This window comes from Podarcis tiliguerta, assembly GCF_965153285.1.
Source record: "Podarcis tiliguerta genome assembly, chromosome: 10".
NCBI lineage: Eukaryota > Metazoa > Chordata > Lepidosauria > Squamata > Lacertidae > Podarcis > Podarcis tiliguerta.
The window spans coordinates 10,250,721-10,272,222 of record NC_139543.1 but is presented as its reverse complement, the minus strand read 5'-3'; the positions used below and the strand labels follow the sequence as shown (position 1 = coordinate 10,272,222).

Genomic DNA, 21,502 nt, shown 5'->3' with positions numbered 1-21,502 from the left:
TGATAAAATAAAACAGTCTCCCTGCAAATTACATAAACGGAACAGAACGTTAGAATGACTTTTTCAACTTTTCTTTAATAATATTTCCTCAGTTGTTTATATTATTTTCATCCAAGGATTCAGAAAGATTTTGTTGAATTGAATCCAGACTTAGAGACTGCAATCCTAACTATGTCTACTCAGAAGTAACTCCTAGTGAATTCAATTTGGCTTAGTCCTGGGAAAATGGGAATAAGATTGCTGTCATTGTCATACTTGGAGTACGACAGTAAATGGGTCTCCCGAGGTGGAAGACTATCTATATTTCACTTCCAAAGTTGTATGAGTTTTTATCTGGTCAGCTGCCTTTGTTGTACAAAGTGACTGACTGGGATTTTGTACAGGCGACTCTCATTTCACGTTGGAGTTACATTCCCAAGATTGTGTCTAAAGCCAAAATTGTGTATAATCAAAACCTATTGGGTTCAATAGTGGGTGGGTTTGCCAAAGTCTTTTCCTGGACACTCATCCCCTTTCTGTCCCCTTTTTAGTTTTTTTTTGTCAGGCACATAAAGCTGAATGTGCATGTTAAATGCACATAAGTATGCAAGTCTACTCAGAAGCATGTTTTATGGAATTCAGTGGAACTTACTTGCAGGTGTTTAATATGACTGCAGCGTTAAACATTAAAAATTTCAGCCTTTCACTTCTCCTTAGTTGAGATTCAATGTACAGTTATAGTTAATATCCCTCAGTTTAAACAAGTTGCTTAAACCTTAATGCACAGTCTTTAATCATCAGCATTTGTGTCAGTGTTCAGTTTTTTGTGGTGCAGTCATAACATCACAGCAGAGCCTTTATAACATCATGCCTCATGCTGGGGCAGAGGTTGATGACCCCCTTCTCAGCAAGTTTGTTGCTGCAACAAGTGTTGGAGTTGGGTTGTATTATTAGCTCATTGCATTTTCATTCTAGCGGAGGCCCTCAGAATAAGGCGTATTGTTCTTTCATAAGCGCTAGGCACAAGTCCGTCCTATTTTTTAAGTGAACAATTTCTAACAAACTGATTTTATCGCATGCTGTGGCCTATAGCAATTAGTCAGAGGCCAGTCGTCTGACAAAAACATGGTTGTGCTTATTGCACTAACAATTTTAAATAAAATTCTTTTATTTATTTTTAAATATGGTTTCTTTTCAATACTCCACTATCCTTGTGTTGTAGGATTGAACAAAGTTATTTTAAACTGCTTTATAGTTTGTATTTCACCATAGCTGCTTGCATTCATGTCCAATTTCCTTTTGTGCTCACTTTTTGGAGGACAAAGCTGTATGGTGTCTTGACGCTGTGCCTTTTATGGTGATTTATTAACTGTGTCAGAATAGATGCTGGGAATTCTGGGGAAGCCGTCTTGTATATTGTGACAGTTGATATTGATTATGACAGTTCCTGGACTCCAGTGGTTTCTCACACAGTAATGATATTTTGTCTTCTTGGTATACATACCATGTGATATACATCATTGTGCTTTTCTTAAGGGGAAAAAAGCTCTTTGTTCAGTACCTTTTCTTCACTGTAGTTATGAGAGAGGAACTATAATAATACATTGTGCTGCCAGGAGGCAAAACACGCAACCCCCCTGTTGCATAGGAACCGGGAACCAGAAACCAACTTGAGGCTTATATCTAGATGGCAGTTATTGCAAAGGAAGCCTGAATGATTAGTTAGTGTTGTTTGTGTTCATTTACTGTAATAAGTTGCATCCTATATTTCTATTGTGCTGAAATCCACACTCTGCCCATGCACTGAATCTACATTTATTGTTAAAAGCAACAAGAGTTTTGCTGTTTTCTTAAATGATATCTGAACTGTACCTTTCAAGTGCAATTCACATGCCATGGAATTCAGCAAGAAAATCCATAGTTTTTTCCTAGTGGTTCTGGGTTACCTATATTATTAGCAGTCATTTTCCTGTTTCAGAGTTTTAAAGATGGTGCATTGGTTCCCTTGCTTGAAAGGCAAGTCAGAGATAGCCGGGGAATTATTTACTCCTTATTTTTTTGTGGTTCAAGCACATCCCTAACTCCTTATTACTGAAATCAATGGGACTTAGAAATGGTTACATTTATAGGCATCATCTGTTGATCTATTCTCATGTCCGGATTCTGCTTTTGGAATTTTTGGCAACCGCCTTTGGGGGGGGGGTGGATATTTAGTCTAACCAAGGTTTCTCACAGTTAAAGCCAGCCCCATTTGCAGAATTAGTTACAGCGGTCCATTTTTTACTTTGGTTGAAGCACACTATGGGTTAAATAGCTAATTAACCCAAATATGTTATGTTATGAGTACAGTTTCGTTGACCAATATAGGAGGAGAATATGGCGGGGTGCAGGGGTAGGAAGTTGCTTCCACTAATGAGCTCTTCAGGAGAAGAGACTTGGCTTTTCTCCTTTCCCCCTTAAGACTTATCCAAATGCTCACCAATCTCTTCACATCAAGATAAAGACAATGCTAATTGCAATGAGACATCTACCTTTTAAATAAAGTTGGGGTTGTGGGTGTTCAGACTATGAGTGAAAGCATGCAAGCAACTTGATGAATGGCACCAAGTCTTTGATGCCCCTGCTCATTGCAATATACCGCTGCTACTGAATACTTTTAAGTATTCCAGCTATGCATCTGCTTGATAATCAGGTTTCAGAATGATTGATGTTAAAAGATGCAAAAGACACTACTGGTTAACCTGACAAGCCTGTTTTAGGAACTTCTGTCTAGGCTGATCACTAGTGACTGAAAATGTTTAGTGCTGGTGTGGTTAATGTATTTATTCAGATCCATAGTCCTTCCTAACTTAAATGGTTCAGCTTAAAAAGTTTTTTAAAATTTTGCAACAAAACTGACATAGATAAACTGCATCATAGCATTAAAGGCAAGTAGATGGATTGTTTTACTCAGGTTTGTAGGTAATTTTAATATAGTTACTATATTTTTATATGAACAATACACAGTTAACAGATTAGAGTTGATCACTCAGGCTGCAGTCCTCATTGCGTTGAACTCTGTGAGTACTTCTGAGATACGCACTAGAAACACATGAGATTGTTTTTTCTGTTGATTAATCTGTGAAACTTTCACTACCATTTTCAGTAATGGCCTTCACCTACTGCTTCTCTAATTCAAAATTGTAAAGGTATTAGATAAGTGAGCAAAGAGTTTATTATGATGAGGAGCACATTTATTTTATTTATTAATGGGGATAACTTATTTCCTACCAATCCCCTATAAAACAGCACTCAAGGTGGTTAAGAACATTCACAGAAAATGCAATAATATAAATAATAGACTATTAAAGTAATACTTAGCAGCAAGTCAATTAAAAACATTGAGACTTAAGATGAAACAAGTCATCCTTAGGTTTTTGATGCAGATAGATTTTTTTTTTTTCCAATATAATTTTTATTCCATTTTTTCATAAATATTTACAGTCATACAAATTTCAAAATAATATTTACAATTTAATGGACTTCCCTCGACTTCTCTGACAATCGTCCGTATTTACAATTTTATCTGCGCATTCCTCAGTTTTGTATCACCTTTAAGTAAGTAAATAAATAATAAAGTCAGTAAGTAAATAAATAATAAATATATCTCAACAAATTTGTTTGCATTTTTGCGATATTCCTTATTTTCTTTTCACAAAGCTTCTTTAAACCCCACTAGCGTTGTTTGCTCCTCACATACCCTCTTCAAATACTCCGAAAATTTTTCCCAGTCCTCAATGAATTTGTGATCTTTTTGGTATCTAATTTTCCCTGTTAGCTTGTCCAGTTCTGCGTAATCCGTTAACTTCATTCTCCATTCCTCCAAAGTCGGTAGATCTTCCTGTTTCCATTTTTGGGCTATTAATAATCTCGCAGCTGTTATCGCGTACTGAAAAAGTTTACAGTCTTTTTTATTAATTTCATTTCTCATTATTCCTAGAAGGAAAGTTTCTGGTTTTTTTGCAAAACTGTATTTTAACATCTTTTTTAACTCATTGTATATCAACTCCCAGAACCCCTTCACTTTTTTGCATTCCCACCACATATGAATGAAAGTCCCCTCTTTCTCTTTACATTTCCAGCACTTATTGTTTGTTTTAAACATTTTTGCTAATTTTACTGGTGTGATATACCATCTGTATACCATTTTCATCGTGTTTTCCTTTAGCGTGGTGCATGCTGTAAACTTCAAGTTATTATTCCATATTTTCACCCACTCTTCCCAATATATGTTGTACCCAAAATCCCTAGCCCAATGGATCATTACCGACTTCACTTCCTCGTCCATCGTATACCATTCCAATAACATTTTATACATTTTTGAGATTATTTTGCAATCACTATTTACTATTTCTGTTTGAAATCTTGAGTCTTTCTCTTTATAGCCTTTCTCTTTCAAATCTTTTTTAAACATATCATTTATCTGATAATAATTAAACCAGTCAAATACATATTCTTTTACATGTTCATATGGCTTCAGTCTCCATTTTTCTCCGTCTTTAACCACTAAATCTCCATAAGTAATCCAATTACCTCTCATATTAGTCCTTTTAACACACATAACCTCCAGTGGGGATAGCCAGTGTGGGACCCCTGATTCCAACAAATTTTTATATCTCTCCCATACTTCTTTTAGCGATTTCCGAAAAATGTGATCTTCAAAAGTTTTGTGGCCCTTCTTGTTCTCCCGCCATAAGTACGCGTGCCACCCAAATCTGTTATCAAATCCCTCCAGATCTAACAATTTTGTATTCTTTAGTTTTATCCACTCTTTTATCCAACATAGACACGAGGCCTCATAATATAATTTCAAGTCTGGCAGGGCAAATCCTCCCCTTTCTCTCGCATCCGTTAACAGTTTAAATTGGATCCTCGGCTTTTTGCCCTGCCAGATGTATCTCGAGATACCTCTTTGCCACTCTTTAAATATCCTCGTCCCTTTCAGTATTGGTATCATCTGAAATAGAAATAACATCTTTGGGAGTACACACATCTTAATCGTTGATATTCTGCCCCAAAAAGATAGCCTCAATCTTCCCCACACCTCTAAGTCCTTCTTAATTCCGTTCCATACTGGTATATAATTATTCTGAAACAAATCTATGTTTTTTGGAGTTAGCCATATACCCAAGTATTTAACTTTTTTCGCAACTTCAATGCCAGTTTGTTGTTGCAGATCTTCTTTCAGAGTTTGTTCCATATTTTTAACTATGATTTTGGTTTTTTTCTTATTTAATATGAAGCCTGCCACCATACCAAATTGTTCGATCTCTTCTAACACTTTATTTGCACTCTCTATCGGATTTTCCATCATTATTACCAGATCATCCGCAAAGGCTTTGACTTTATATTCGTTTTGTCCTACTGACACCCCTTTTATCATTTCGTTTTTCCTTATAGAGTTTAAAAAGACTTCCAGAACCATTATAAACAGCAGAGGCGAGAGAGGGCATCCCTGCCTTGTACCTTTCGATATTTTTACCTCTTCCGTAATTACATTATTCACCATCAATTTTGCTCTTTGTTCCGTGTAAATTGCCTTTATTCCATTGAAAAAGTCCTTCCCCATTTCCATATATTCTAAATTTTTTAGCATGAAATCCCATGATATGTTGTCAAATGCCTTTTCGGCATCTACAAACATCATAATTGCCTGTTTCTCATTCCTGGCTGTCAGATATTCTAGAATATTAATTATATTCCTGACGTTGTCCCTCATCTGCCTGCCAGGAAGGAAGCCTGCTTGATCATCGTGGATAATTTCTTGTAGGACCTTTTTCAGCCTTTTCGCCATTACTCCCGCAAAGATTTTATAGTCTGTATTCAATAAAGAGATTGGCCTATAGTTTTTTACTTGTGTTAGGTCTGCATCTTGCTTTGGGATAAACGTTATGAAGGCTTCTTTCCACGTCTCCGGTATTTCCCTTTCTTTCAAAATATTATTCATTACTTCTGTCAATGGTACCGTCAGAGTTTGTCTCAGTTCTTTATAATAGCTTGCTGTGAATCCATCTGGTCCTGGGGCTTTCCCTTTTTTCAACTCTTTTATAATCTCTGTTATCTCCTCATTATCTATCGGGGTGTTCAGCTTGTCTTTCTTTTCTGTCGGGATCTTTTGCACCTCTTTTTCTTTTAAGTATCTCTCTATTTTCCTCATGTTGTTTTTCTCTTTGTTTTTATACAATTGTCTGTAAAAATCCAAGAATCCGTCTCTGATTCCTTTCGGATTAGTTATCTCTTCTCCATCTACTATAATTTTATTTATTGTATTTTGTTCTTTTCTTTTCTTAATTTGCCAAGCCAGCCACTTCCCAGATTTATTAGCAAATTCAAAATTTTTCTGTCTTAACCTTTTGATGTTCCACTCCACTTCTCTATTTATTATCATGGCAAATTGTGTTTGGAGCACCTTAATGCTTTGTTTAATTTTGGAATTATTTGGTTTTTTAATTAATTTTTGCTCATTGTCCATTATTTGTTTAAGGATCTCTTTCTTTTCTTTCTCTCTATTTTTCTTTTTAATTGAATTCCGTTGTATGAAGAACCCTCTCATCACTGCCTTGCTTGCGTCCCAGACTATACTCATCTTCGTACCCTTATTACAGTTATCCTCGAAATATTCCATCAATTTCTTTTGTGCATCTTGTAAAGTTTTTTGGTCATCTAATAGGTAATCATTCATTCTCCATCTGAGAGTTCTTTCTTCCCAACCTTTTATCTCTAATTTAATTGGACTGTGATCTGAAATTACTTTGGGTTGGATTTCAATTTGTAAGATTCTTGAGGTTAATTCGTTGGAGATCCAAATTTGGTCGATTCTAGACATTGACTGATTTGGTTCTGAATAAAACGTAAACTGTTTTTCAAGTGGATGTCTCAGTCTCCAGATATCAATTAGGTTACAGTTTTTTGCCATTTCGAAAAAAGTTTTAGGTAATTTACCTTCTTTTGTCCCTTTGTCTCTTAGTCTATCCATTTCTGTTGAGACAACCCCATTCATATCTCCCATCACGATTATCTTTTGGTCCATATATTCAAACAATTTTTCTTCCAACTTTTTGTAAAAATCAGTCTTGTTTCCATTAGGTGCGTAAATCCCGACTATTATCAATTTGTCGCCTTGCCAGTTGATCTGTACAGCAATAATTCTTCCTTCTTCATCTTTAAAGATTTGTTGGGCTTCAATTTTATTTTTAATATACAAGACTACTCCTCTTTTCTTTTCTTTATCAGATGATATAAATTCGTTCCCAAGTCTTTTGTTAATCAAAATTTTTCTATGTCTTCTTGCTACATGCGTCTCTTGTAAACAGATGATGTCCAGGTTTTTCTTCTTTAAATATTGTTCCACTTTGTTCCGTTTTTTCTTTTCGTTCATCCCATTAATATTCCAATTCCATATTTTTAACGCCATTGTACTTCCTGGTTATAAAAAATAAAAATAAAAATAAAAATATAAAAATAAAAAAAATTACAATAGATTGCCTTTTTTTATAATCTGTCTGTTTCCTCTTCTTCTTCTTCTTGTTCTTCCTCTTCTTCCTCTTCTTCTTCGTCCGTCCTTTCCCCTTTCTTCTCTTTTTCTTCTGGGTCTGCTCCACCGGTAGCTCCAACTTCTTCGGATTCTCCTTTGTCTTTATCTTCTTCCTCTTCTGTTATCAATTCCTTATATTTCCTCTGAAATTTGCCTATCTCCTCTGGTCTGTTCAACCTATGCCTTTTACTTTTGTAAACAAAGGAAATCCCTTCTGGGTATTCCCATTTAAATTCAATGTTGTTCTTCTTGAGAATTTGTGCCAGGGGTTTATAAGGGAGTCTTCGCTTTAACAGTCTGATTGGGATATCTTTAAAGATGATTATGTAACTGCCATCTATATATAATCTTTTTACTCTATTTCTCTGAAGAATCAAATTTCTCATTTCTCTGTCCTTGAAGGTTATGAGGCAATCGCCTGGAAATTTCTTTGATTTGGTCGTTCTCACTCTCATCCTGAAGGCGTTTTGTACTGCGTTTTTCACTTCTTCAATTTGTAATTCCAACCATTGTGCTAATTCTGTTATTAGTTTTTGTCTAATATCTTCTCCCTGAGTCTCTGGTATAGCTCTCAATCTTAAATTCACTTCTCGCTGTCGTAGTTCGTTCATAGAGATCGCATCCCACATCTCTTCCTGTAATTTGTTTGTTTCTGAGAGCCCCACCTTAATCTTTTCCTCTTCTTTTTTCAATTCTTTCATTTCCAGCCGTGTCCTCTTCATTCCTTCCTCCAGCGCCTGTGTTCTCTTAGAAACCTCTTTAATCTGCCCCTTCAATTCATTAACTGTCTCATCTATTTTCCTATCCAATTTTCCAATCTTTGTATCTACTTGTTCTAATTTTGATTCCAAATTCTTTTCACTTTGTCTAATATCTGCAAACATCTTTAATATTTCTGATTTGAAATCTGATTCTTGCTTTGACCCCTTTCTCTCTGCCGGGGTCCCCCCATTACCTCCTTTCTTTTGTTGATGAGACATTTTCCCCAATTATATTACTGTTTTCACAATTATATTAATGTTTTCACAATTATATTAATGTTTTCACAATTTGAGAAATCACTTCTGAGGAACACAGACCAAAATAACTCAATGTTAATAGCAGAATACAGTCTCAATATTTATACAGTTCAGTTAATATTGATCAATTAATACAGTTCAGTCTTATTATGAACCTATATTTAAGTTTCTACTTTTCCTTATTTTCCCTTTTTTATTTTTTTATATATACGTATTTTTTATTTTTTCTCCTTCACTCCCTTCCCCTCCTCCCCTCCTTTTCAGCTCAAACCTCTTGCCGCTCGGTAGATAAACCCTTCACAAAACTCTTTCAGGAAATTCTGGTATTGAGTCCAAATATAGTCCCTCCAGAGTAAGATCCCAATTTAGGTCCCTATTGCAACCTCCTGCCCCCAGTTAAGTCAATCCTCTTTATGCTCTTCTGTACAAATTAGGCCCTCAATACTCCAGTCACCCCCCCAAAGAAAGAAAAGAGAAGAGAAAAAAAAAAGGGAAAAAAAAGAGATGAAAATAAAAAATAGGAAATAAAAATGCCAAAAATAGAAAAAAAGGAAGGCAAAATTACTCTTCCCACTTCTTCAGCTTTATCTTCCTGCCACCATTGAATAATAATGATAAAAGTAGTAAAAATAAGTGAAAATTAAACAGTGACCAACAAAGCCACTCAAAAAAAAAGAAAAAGCCAAAAAAACCCAAAAAAAGACAAAAAAAAAAGAAGAAAAAGAAAAGGAGCAAAAAGGAATTAGATCTGAAATTAGATCCAAAATTAGATCCAAGATTATTCCATATGTTATAGATATCTCAAGAATTAAGCAGGTTCCTTCTTGCAGTGATTGGCAGCCCCAAAAATTACGAGTCCAACCAACAGTCTTAATTAGGGCTCTTAGTTATAAAAAATACAAAAGTACAAAAAAAGCCAGAAAAGAAAGAAAGAAAGAAAAAAAGAAGAAATGTTATTTCTTTTCCATCCACCAGGGGTCTACAATAGTTCAAAAAGGTCCGGAGTTTTTAAATCTTCACTTTCTCAGGTAGTTCTGGCTTTTTAAATAGTCAAAAATAATTGTAGCTAGTTCATACAGGTTTTGTTTTGTGTCAAATGCTCCTAAGATGGCAACAAATCAAAGCAGAAGTTCCAAGTTATTTAATCTTCTTCACCCCTATAAGATCCGACATGTATGACCGAGAAAAAAGTAGCCAAAATGGAGTCGGAAGCTTCACTTCCGTTGCGCAGAGCTTTTTCCTTTTTTTTTTTTTTTCAAAAAACAGAACTAAAATACTTTCTATCTTCTTCTTTTGTCTCACCGTTACAAAGAGACCTTAAAGTATCCAAATATTAGTCCCTTTGCCCTCCTCCCCAACTTTCACCTTCTTTTAGTTATTTTGTATCTTCTTAAATTCCTTTAAAAGTTGGGAGGGAGAGAAGAACTTTAGCCGCTAGCGACACTCACTCTTTAGTCAGCTTTGCTTTTATCGCTGCGTCTGTGCTGATTCCAGATGACAGCTGAGCTCTTTTATCTTTTCCTTTTTGTTCCGAGTCCTTCCTTTGTCTCCAATCTAATTTTAATAAGCTCTTTAGGATCGAATTTCTTTTTTTTGAGAATCCAGCGCTCACCCTGCAAGCTCGGGGCTTCGTTTTCCGGAGTCAGCTATGGCTTCCCTCAGCCCGCGTCTCCCCCCCGCTGTACTCTTCGCTCCCTTACGGGAGTTACCTGACAGCCGGGAGGTCCGCGTTTCGGCTCCGCGGGAACCAGTGTATCTGGACACCCTCCAGGTACTTTTTCCGGGGACCACGGCGCCCTGTGGAACCCCTTTTTTCCTCCAGAAAACTCGGGATTCTCCGCTCGGAAGAATCCCCGCTTGCGATCGCGATCGCGCTGAACCGGAAGTCCCCGATGCAGATAGATTAGAGATAACAGATGGAGAACAAACCAAAACAATTTTCTATGGGCATTAGAGATGAAATTCCTCTTTACTTGATGTATTTCAGTTTTCTGCTTTATTTAACTATCTTGGCTGTATAGCTTGCACAAGTAAATCTCAGAAAATTAACTGCAGTCATGTAGGGTAGAAAATTTTCGACCACCATATTTTTTCATGGTTTTTCCCCAGTTTCTTTTCTTTAAACTCTTTAAAATATGATTTTATTCTATGGAAAATGTTTATTTTCAAAAATGCATTGTTGCATAAAATTATTGAATGGATACAATGCTAGATTTGCAATTTCAAAGTTGTAATAAACTTAAGAAGCATATGTTTATATACACAAGCACGCATACACAAATATTTAGTTTATTTATTTGTACATAGGATGTGGTAACTGCATATGCTTTATCAGATCCCATTACATTTGGAGCCCTGGAAAAGTTCCTGGTTCATAATTTTCTGGCAAGGTGAAAGGGAATAAGATTGACCTCCAAAATCAAAAGGTTTAACGTTATTGTTTTATTTATTTCCTGGATTTTGAGACTATCTACATTTGTACTTTAGATTCGGATATATGAGGATTGTGGTGGAACTGGTGAATTTTTCTTGGTTGGTAGAATGAGAGTTAGATTGTATTTTTGCTTATGGAGCTCCTGGAATCCCTCCTGACAAAGTCTACTTTTAGTTTTAGCTCCTTGAATTTGAGCCTCCTGCTTGAGTGGATAATGTGGGTGTTGTGTAGAAAGCGAGAACTCCATAGTGTGTATTGTAAGCTGCCAGCTACTGATCTGAAATGCATAAAGTTCCATTCTAAATAACTTCATTGATCCTACTCATTTCCGTGCTGTCAGGGCTCATTTTGACCTCACAGTTATCAGTGGGCCAGGTCCTCCTGGCTGCTGCCATTTGTGGAGTCTTTACAGCACTGAACTACCACTGGCCATTTGAGATGTTGGCTGGCATACTCTTTACTGCTCTTGTGCATGCTATGAATCAGCACCCCATATTTGATGGTGCCTGCATGTGTAAGCACTTGGGAATGTTTCTGGAAACACCTCTGATTCTTCTCTCTTTCCTCCATAGATGGCATTCACAGTGTTACAGCGCTTTGCACCTTACGGGTGACGATCATTACTGATGACATGCTGACCAACAGTATCACAGTACGACTGGAAAACATGTCCCAAGAGAAGTTTCTCTCACCACTGCTTGCTCTCTTTGTGGAAGGTGTGGCTACTGTGCTGTCGACAACCAAAGAGGGCATTTTTGTTTTCAATATTCAAAACGACACAGATGTCAGCTCCAATATTCTGAATGTGACCTTTTCTGCTTTGCTTCCTGGTGGCATTCGGAACAAGTTCTTCCCCTCGGAGGACCTTCAGGAGCAGATATACCTCAACAGGACACTCCTAACATTGATATCTACCCAGCGGGTATTGCCTTTTGATGACAACATTTGTCTGCGGGAGCCTTGTGAAAACTACATGAAGTGTGTGTCCGTACTTAAATTTGACAGCTCTGCTCCATTTATCAGCTCAAACACTGTCCTCTTCCGACCCATACACCCCATCAATGGACTGAGGTGTCGGTGTCCCCCTGGGTTTACAGGTGACTACTGTGAAACGGAAATTGACTTGTGCTACTCTAACCCTTGTGGAAACAATGGCCTTTGCCGAAGCCGAGAAGGAGGCTACACTTGTGAATGTTATGAAGACTACACGGGTATGTTCTTACTTTTGTGAAATAAGCATTGCATTATGCATGTGTTATGTGTTAAAGAAAGGCCAACCTTCTAGCTTCTCGGTAAATCAAAATACCAAAAAGAAGCCAAAGCATAAGGCCAAATTTAAACCTAACTATAAATAAACAGGAGCAGGGGGAAGACCCAGAGCATGCTTTGCATGCACAAGGTCCAGTGTTCAGTCCCTCGCATCCCCAGTTAACTAAGATTCTTTAACTGGACTGTTGTCTAAGTAGAATCAGGGGTATAGGCTACGGAGGGCCAGTGCAGTAAATTAAGGCAATATAAATCCCACCTCACAGTTGTTTCAATTGTTATCTTTCCTCTGAACAACTGAGATGGCTGTGGTGTGATAGAATCATAGAATCATAGAGTTGGAATAGACCACAAGGGCCATCGAGTCCAACCCCCTGCCAAGCAGGAAACACCATCAGAGCACTCCTGACATATGGTTGTCAAGCCTCTGCTTAAAGACCTCCAAAGAAGGAGACTCCACCACACTCCTTGGCAGCAAATTCCACTGTCAAACAGCTCTTACTGTCAGGAAGTTCTTCCTAATGTTTAGGTGGAATCTTCTTTCTTGTAGTTTGGATCCATTGCTCCGTGTCCGCTTTTCTGGAGCAGCAGAAAACAACCTTTCTCCCTCCTCTATATGACATCCTTTTATATATTTGAACATGGCTGTCATATCACCCCTTAACCTCCTCTTCTCCAGAAGCTGGTGAATGGTGCAGACCAAAGAAGTGTCATAAACTATGTACAGAAAAGATGGCAAAATGAACAGAGATCAAAGCCGAGGTTATCAGGGTTAATTCTCACACACCCTACACATGTGGAATGTTTCTGTATCTGGACAACAGGGCTTCTGGCACTTCCCAACAGAACCTGCTATAGAGCACCAGCTCAACTCTGAAGAGATGAGGAAACGCTTGCATACAATCTGGACTTGCTAGAACAGTTCAGTTATATTGAATCATGTAGTTTTGGGGTCAGTTGTGAAGATTTATATACACAGAGAAGAAACAAACAGTGGAACACAAAATTGTTCCTCCTTTAAACACCTTCCCCTCCTATTGGGAACAATAGGAGGAAAGGGAAAGACAGCTATAGATGCACTCAGATGCATGTCTAAATTGATTCTTTCTGGGCACTAGGAAGGCTTAGGATCCTTTGAATCCTATCCCTTCCACACTACTTGGCTTTTCCTGTGTAGAAGCTGCAATGTTAGTTGGGCCAGGGCTTTAGAGAAGCTGGTGGTATCAAAGAGGTGAGCTCTGACATCAGGTCTGTCTCTGACAATGCGGGGTGGGGGATAGATCTAGTCTGCTCCATGGCCCCTGCAGTGCCCTCTCAGGGGCCATTGGATTGTACATTTATATGCACTGATGAACCCAAGTGGCCATGGTTTCTGGGTGTGTGCTTACTATGTGTTTTAGTTGGAATGAGTTCACTGTGTGAACATGCATCTTCACTTTTGCATCTTCATGTCACTATGCACTAGCATAAACACTGCAAATGCTCCATGTAAGTCATGAGTGTGCCCTCAGATGCAGATAATAGAAGATAAATGGATTTAGTGTGAGGCATATTCACATTTCCCCTGAGAATGGTTGTTGCCTATAAAATAGGAATGAGGAACCTGTTCTCATGCAGACATCATTGGACTTGAACTCCCATAGTTCCAGCCAGCATAGTAAATGGTTAGGAATTATGGAATTGGAGACCAACAACAGTTAATAAGAGTGCCATGGGTTCCACTACTATGCTCAAAAACAGATGGTTGATACTCCTTTCCTTAACTACAATTTATCTCTCATTTCTTAAATTCTTTATCTACCTTGACAAGATACTCTGGATCATAGTTCTCAAACATGTTTGGAGCTATAGCTGCATGTGAGGCCACAGAATCTGCATATTTGCCAGAAGAATGGCCACAGCACAGCTATTGACCATGTAAATTGATAAATGCTTTTTACGGCTGGAACAAAAATCATCCCCAATGGTGGCTGCCCTGGTGCATACAGGCAAAAATGTGGTGTGGGTATTCACTTTTGCTTGACTGAAAGTTGAGGAATGTAGGGAATTTGTAGTGCCAGTGCACACTGGAACCTTCTGATGCTGTCTTTTTGAAAATCTTATCCTAGACTTAAAAGGCTGGACTACCCTTGTTGGAGTGCTAATCCTCAAGGAAATGCAGTGTACTCTGGAAGCTCTCAAAATCCACTTAACCCTATGCTTGGAAAAATAATTACAAGAAAATAGCACAAAATCTTTCATCTGTTTGCTTAGATTATATTACAGATATACTTCTATCCCCAAACACCTTGATTTCCTCCAAAAGGCAATTACATCCCAATGAAGAGGCTTCTTTCCCCCTCCCATTCTCATTTCTCCCACAATACTTTGAAGCTTTTCATTTGTTTAGATGTAATTTATACATGATGAAAGTTTCTCTGTCTTCAGGAGTCTTCTGTTTCAAATAGTCAGCTACACAGAGCTTTTATGAGCTATTTTTGAAATGGAAATACCCACCAATTATAATTACCTGGGACAGACTGTACTTCCTGTGATGCAGGGAGGTGAGTGATAAGGAGACATAATATTTGTGGGTTTAAATCAGATCTGGAGCAACTTAATTTCATTTGGCCAAAAACGTACATTCACTTGCTTGAATACCTGCCTACAACAATCTCAGACTATGAAGATGCTTGTGGTAAGGAAGAAACACAACATGTCATAGACTAGAGAATGTAGATTCCCAAGTGTCCCATTCCCCCCATCTTGTATGTAGGAAGCATATGTCTTGGACATAAAGCAGCAAGAGAACAGATTTTATGTTCACATTTTGTAAAATTACTACCTAGTACTAAAATCAGCATGTCAGTCCAAGAGTTTGGGTTTCCAGCAGTAATGTGGGCAGAACATTTTCCAGCTTCTGATTTTCCCATTGATTTCCCCCCTTTTCTTAACATTCATTTGTAACGATGGATGTCAGTTGCAAATACCATATTAGGCAAGCATGACAGTTCAAACTTTTTTTTACTTTGTTTACTAAATGCAAGTAAAAGAAACATGCCAAATTAGTCACTGCCCAGGGAATCAAAAAAGTTTCTGTTGCAGTATGGAGCCTCTGTATCTGTTTTTCTGCAAGTTCCTTAGCTGTTTCGCCTCCTTTTGTGAGAAAAAAATTAAATCCCTACTTACTACAGCAGGGGGGCAGGGGTTAGATGGGTTCTGCGCACTGGAGCTGTTTGTTGGTCACAAAAATTGCTATTTTGCATGCTGCTCTTGCAAACCTTTCCAAAATGGATCAAACAATGGGGTGGAAATTTTGGCTTGTGCTCAAAGAAAGGAAAGAAAACCCAACCAGCATCATCCTGTACAGTGGTCATGTGAACTTGCTTGTGCCTGTGTAACAGTGTTTTTATTCAAGCCCTGGAGTCATTAGAAGGCTTTCCTCTGTCTCTTTCTGTAATCGTGAGAAGTAATGCTCTGGAGTCTTCAAGGCGGAGAGATTAATTTTGCCAGTTGCACAATGTACTACATTCAGGAGAATTGCAAAACACAATAATGCAGAAATTAATCATTCTTGTGCAGTGTATGATTAAGTTATATTTCAGTTACTGAGCTGGTCAGTAGCAAGCTTTCACCCACTTCTGCAAGTTAAAACACTTCTTTTCTTTACAGTTTCTATGTGTTTGATTAGCAGGTCAGGCAGAGCATTTGTTCATTGTGTCTGGGAATCTGGACTATGTTCTTCCTCCACTGTCAAAGGCACTATGCCTCTGAATACCAGTTGTGGGGACTGTGGATGGGCAGAATACTGTTGCTCCCAAGTCCAGCTTGCAGGCTTTCCACAGGCCACTGTGAGAACAAGATGCTTGTCTATAGGGGCCATTGACTTGATCCAGCAGACTCATCTTATGGACTTAAGCATTCCCTTCTTTTCTGAAGATTGTTTTATGCTACACAACAGTAAAGTAAGACTAAAGCGTACTTATTTGTAATTGTTTTTCACACACTATCATTCCAAGGGCTTGAAATAGCAACACTATCTTAAAATACAGCCTAGAATTTAAGAGAGAGAGAGAGAGAGAGAGAGAACAGTGGATACACTATTGGGCATATCACCCAATAGGTGCAGGTGATAAAGATTAACCAAATAGCACCCACAGACTGCACACCTGATATTTTAAGGAGAAGGCAGGTTCCTTCCTGTGCAGATGAACCATCCAAAAACAGCACCCGTTTTGTCATGATTAATTTTAAATTTATTAACCCTCATTCAATCCATCGCTTTTCCCAAGCACTGAGATAGCTGGGAAATATAGGTAGAGCTGAGTGTCATTGGCATATTGATACCATCCAATTACGTATCCTCTTATAATATCCTTCATTAACTTTATGTAAATGTTGAACATAAGAAACAAAATTGATCCATGTGGGACCCCATAACATAGATGCTACTGGGCTGAAATACAGTAGTAGCACAGTGCCTCCTCTGGAACTGGCCCTCTAGGTAGGAGCAGAGCCACTGAAAAATGATGCCCTTGATCCCTCAACTCAGAGACCCTATGTGGGAGAATACCATGGTTAGCTGGTATTAAATCCTCCAGAGATATCCAACAAAATAAGCAGGGTTATATACCTCCATCTATCTCTCAATATAGGCCATCCATCAGAGCCAGCAAGCAATTCCAAATCTGAGTCAGAATCCAGATTGAAATGGATCCAGATAATCTGTTTCATCCAGTAGTGCAGATTAGCCCTTTATGTGTTGAAACCATCAATTTGTGTACGCACAATTAGTTAATTTAATAGTTTGATGAGAGACGGTTTCTTGTTAGCGGGAGAGAAAGCTGTTAAATTAATTGTAATATTGAATACTTGGCTCATTTCTTGGTTTTGACATTACTGATTTACTGTTGACTGTTTCACCCAAGTCAAAGTGCCATAAATCACCTCTGGGGTTAACTTCGTTCTGCCATGAGGTTTCTAAAAGTCAATTCCAACTTTTCTGCACTGTCAACAGAGCACTGACCAGTAGATGTGCAGATCTTCCATTCTGTCTCAGTTACTGATTACTGAGATGTCTCTGTTGGTGTTCATCTACAGAATTCAGCACTATTCAGTTGACCTGTTCAACCAGCCCCGGGTGCAATGCACACTCATCACTGAAAACCTTGAGTATTCCCCCTCCCCTCTTGGCATCTGTTACTTTTTTGCCTGTGGAAATGTTTCAACAGATCAAAGTCCTGGTCTGTCTTCTTTTGAAGCCCCTTCTGGAGATTCAACATTCTTGTTTGTTCTTTTTAATTAGGCTTTAAAATGGTTTGACAGGATTTCTGATGTTACAAAAGCATTTTAAAGTGCTGGCATTAAGGAAGCTTTGCAATTGAAAGTGATATGCCTAACATCAGTGTAATCACTAAATCCTCCTTTCCCCACCCACCCATGAACCCAGAAGTTCACAGTGTCACCTTCATCCTATAGGTGATTCCACCACAGACTGGAGAAATAACTCCTGTTGGGGGTATGTCCATGGTTTTGCCCTTTGCTGAATAGTTTTGGGTGGTATTTTGAGAGTATGGAATTTTTTAGCCCTGAGGTCATAAGATGCTTCTTCACCTGATGAAAAAACTATTACAATAATACTGATAAAAACACTTAAGACGTCTGAGGGCCAGTTCCCATATTCATGCTCATCAGCATCAAACTGGGGATCTTAGTCAATTGCATAAATGCCAGTCTTCATACATTGTTTTGTTTGTTTCCAGTGGATGTGGAATACTTTTCCATTGCTTTGCAAAAGCAAATAGGCACCCACACTTTAAAGAAGAAGAAAATAAATTAACTCTCCATATTGTTGCTAGGAGGTAATAAATTAACAATAGAAGAAACTTCCCGAAAATGAAGGGATTGATAAAAAGGAAATTGAATGGCAAAGTCAAGAGGGTCAAATCACCCCAGATGCTTCGTAGCTGTATAGAGACACAACATTAGACATTTCTTCTGTATTTCCTCGTTTATTCTTGACCATTGCGCTAATAATACTGGAATGATTAGTCACTTTTTAAAAGTCAAAGTAAACTTAGAACAACTTGCAATGTAATACAAAACTTCCAAGTTAATTCCAAAAGCCTGGCTGAAAAGCACCGTCTTTGCCTGGCTCCTAAACGCAGTCAGTGACGGTGCCCTGCACGCCTCCCTGGGGAGAACATTTCACAACAGGGGGTTACCACTGAAAAGAGCTGTTCTCATGTTGCCACCCTCCATGCCTCCCTTGGAGAGGGTACACAGAGAAGGACAAACATTGCCCCTTGTCTTGGCAAGTGTGCCTCCTTTTTTACTGACCTCTAGGCATCTTTATTAGCAATATTACTGTATTTCCATTACTGGCTCTCCAGAAACCTGTTATATCATGAAAGTGGCAGAGTATTACACAGAATGCCCTCTGGCTCACTGAAATTTCAGCTAAGGAGAAGTGCCCAGAGGTACACTACTGAGCTAGATGGACCAATGTCCTAACTCAGTATAAGGCAACTTCCTTTGTTCCTGTTTTCCAAGGTATGCAAAGCCTGTGCCTTTGCCTTCCCAGGGGGAGTTTTATTTGAGTTGCACAAGTCTCTGAGTATCTTTTTCTCCCTTTAAGGCTGTGCATAAACTCTTCCCCTCCGAGTATAACTTTCTATTGTTATTCATAATGGTACTTCAGGGCTGTGTGTGCAAAATGAAGAAATATTAAAGGAAGGTATTGTGCAGGTCTTTTCTGATTTGAATTTGGTATAACTGCTTGTGATTAATTGCTCACAAATACAAGTATTATGAATTATTGTCTTTAGGTTGCCTGATCAGCATGATGTTGAGTCCCAACTGGCAGCCTAGTCACACACTTCCCTTTGCAATAAGGCTTCTCATTAGTGCTGAACTAGCATGATAACAAGATGCTAAATAATTAATCAAATTGCTACCATGCCAAGGAATCAGTTCTGCTGGGTCTGAGCCCCCCCCCCCTTTTTGACTAAGAATGTTATTTCCATTTCTAAATTCATTTATTTATTTATTTATTTATCATTAAATTACATATACATACGTAACTGGACATTCTAACATGATTGGATGTATAATATATATTTAAGGATTAAAACAAAATATTATATTTATTACACCACCAGAGCTATTCTCCCATTCAAAAGCAGATAACCCAACACCAGATACTCAGAATGTTATCAGCAGAAAATAAAAAGCATGTTCGCAAAGAGTATAAAGCAGATTTAATTGTATTAAAAGTAGATATACATTTTTGTACGTGAAATTTTGGGCTTTAATTTCTCTCTTATATATTCTTGAATACAAAATTACAAGGACACAGAGCACCGACATGGAGATGGCCTCCCAGGTGATATAAAATCTCTATATGTGAATTTCTTGAACCACTTTGGGGGGTTTTTTAATTGATGCAAAACATTTGGCTCTCCCAACTGTTCTTGCCAGTTGCCTACCTACTCCCTCTAGAGAGTGAAGGTAAGTGAATGCATCTGCTGCTCAGAGTGGGCAGTGGGCAGTGAGCAACTGGCAAAAGCAGCTAAGGCCACCACAAGCAGATGCATATATTCGCTCTCCTGGACAGTGGCTGCTCCTGTCTGCCAATTCCCTTTTTCTGGCAGACGGATTGAATGCTCACCCCTGCTGCTCTCAGCTGGCATTTTTGATAGGCTGATAAATTATAATAGCTGCAACTATTGCCAGTTCCTCCTGATACTAAAAACTCACACTGTTGCTATCCTCAGCATAGTTAAGTCTCTCGTTGATAACATTGGAAACTGCCCTGTTATCTAATTATTATCATTTATATCATGCATTTCTTCCACCATGAGCTCAAGATGGCGAATACAAGGTAACCTGGCAGTCTCCGCCACTCAGACCCTTGGTCCATTTAGCCCAGTATTGTTTACATTGACCAGAAGCAGGTCTCTAAGGTTTCAGACAGAAGTCTGTATCTGTCTTACCTGGAGATGCTAGGGATTGAAATTGGGACCTTCTACATTCATAGCAGATGCTCTGCCAATGAGGTGTGTTCTTTCCCCAGTATCAGTCATACTCAAAGTAGACCCACTGATATCACCAGCATTGGATATCACCCATGGTGCTGAAAACAACTCTAATATTTATGTGTGTATCTTAAACATGTTTGTCCTGTGTTAAACCCTGAGAGTTAGCAGGGAATTGCTTCAAAGTAACTGACTTACTGATTGCTGCTCATATCTCAATACTGTATAATGCAAACTGGTGATCTGCTAACATTCAGAGTTATTGACCATAGCTCAAATCTGCGTGTTACTGTTTGCGGATACTGAATTCAACTAACCACAGTCTGCTTTATTATTATTGTTTATGTCATGAAGTGGTGTTTTGTTTTGTTTTTTGCACTCTTACGCAGTTCTGGACACACTACACATACTGGTAGGAGGTCACATTGAATTCAGTGCTCCTTTTTTTTTGATCAGGCAAGTGTAGGATAGCACCTTTAACTGAGTATCTGGAAGAGATAGCCCTCAGAACATTGCATGGCAAGGCCCCGAGCCCCACCCCATCAACACAGCACAGCCAGAGGCTAAATTAACAAAGGGTATCATCATACTGAATTCCTGGCTTGAGGCACACTATTTGTAGTTGTCAGGTGTATGGAGGTGTGTCTGCAAATAACTGAAACCTGGATTACAGTATATTCAGCAAGGCTTAAATGGGTAAATTTAAGCTTCTGGGCAAACTGTTATTCCCCTCTTCCTTTCTATTCAGATCCCCTACTTGTTTTTTAACTATTCATACTTTACATTTTTATTTATCCAGGCTTGGTTGTAAGAACACTTAACGACCAATCAGATAAAAATGATGTACTTATTTCCATGAATAGTGCAAGAACCTTAAGTAAGTTCGTAAATAAATAAAGCCAGCTTGCTGTACAGCTTCTGTTGACATCATGGATTAAGGACACTGGACAGCCTTTTGTAAACAATGGAAATTAAGTATATAATCTTGAGAATGTGTTTGCATTTTCTGCTGACGGGGGAATTGTTTTTGTTGCTGTTAGCAGATGTGCCCTAAATAACTTGTAATCCCAAATACATTGTTTCTTTCCTCTTTAAATTATTTTTTAAAAATCCAAATTAAAAAGAAAAGAGGGATCCCAAATTGTCTGCCTGTGTGTGTGTGTGTTTGTGAAAGAGAGAGAGACAGAGAGAGACTGTAGGGGAGGAGGAGTAGGAG

General features: G+C 38.2%; 1 protein-coding gene across 3 annotated transcripts in view; it reads left to right on the top strand.

Moving 5' to 3' along the window:
• CELSR1 (cadherin EGF LAG seven-pass G-type receptor 1) overlaps positions 1-21,502 on the top strand; it is a 156,921-nt gene that overhangs the window by 55,449 nt on the left and 79,970 nt on the right. For all 3 annotated transcript variants that reach the window (XM_083399204.1, XM_083399203.1, XM_083399205.1), the window contains exon 2: positions 11,578-12,216. In XM_083399204.1, coding sequence (XP_083255330.1) covers positions 11,578-12,216 — 639 coding nt within the window. The remainder of the gene's footprint in view (positions 1-11,577; positions 12,217-21,502) is intronic.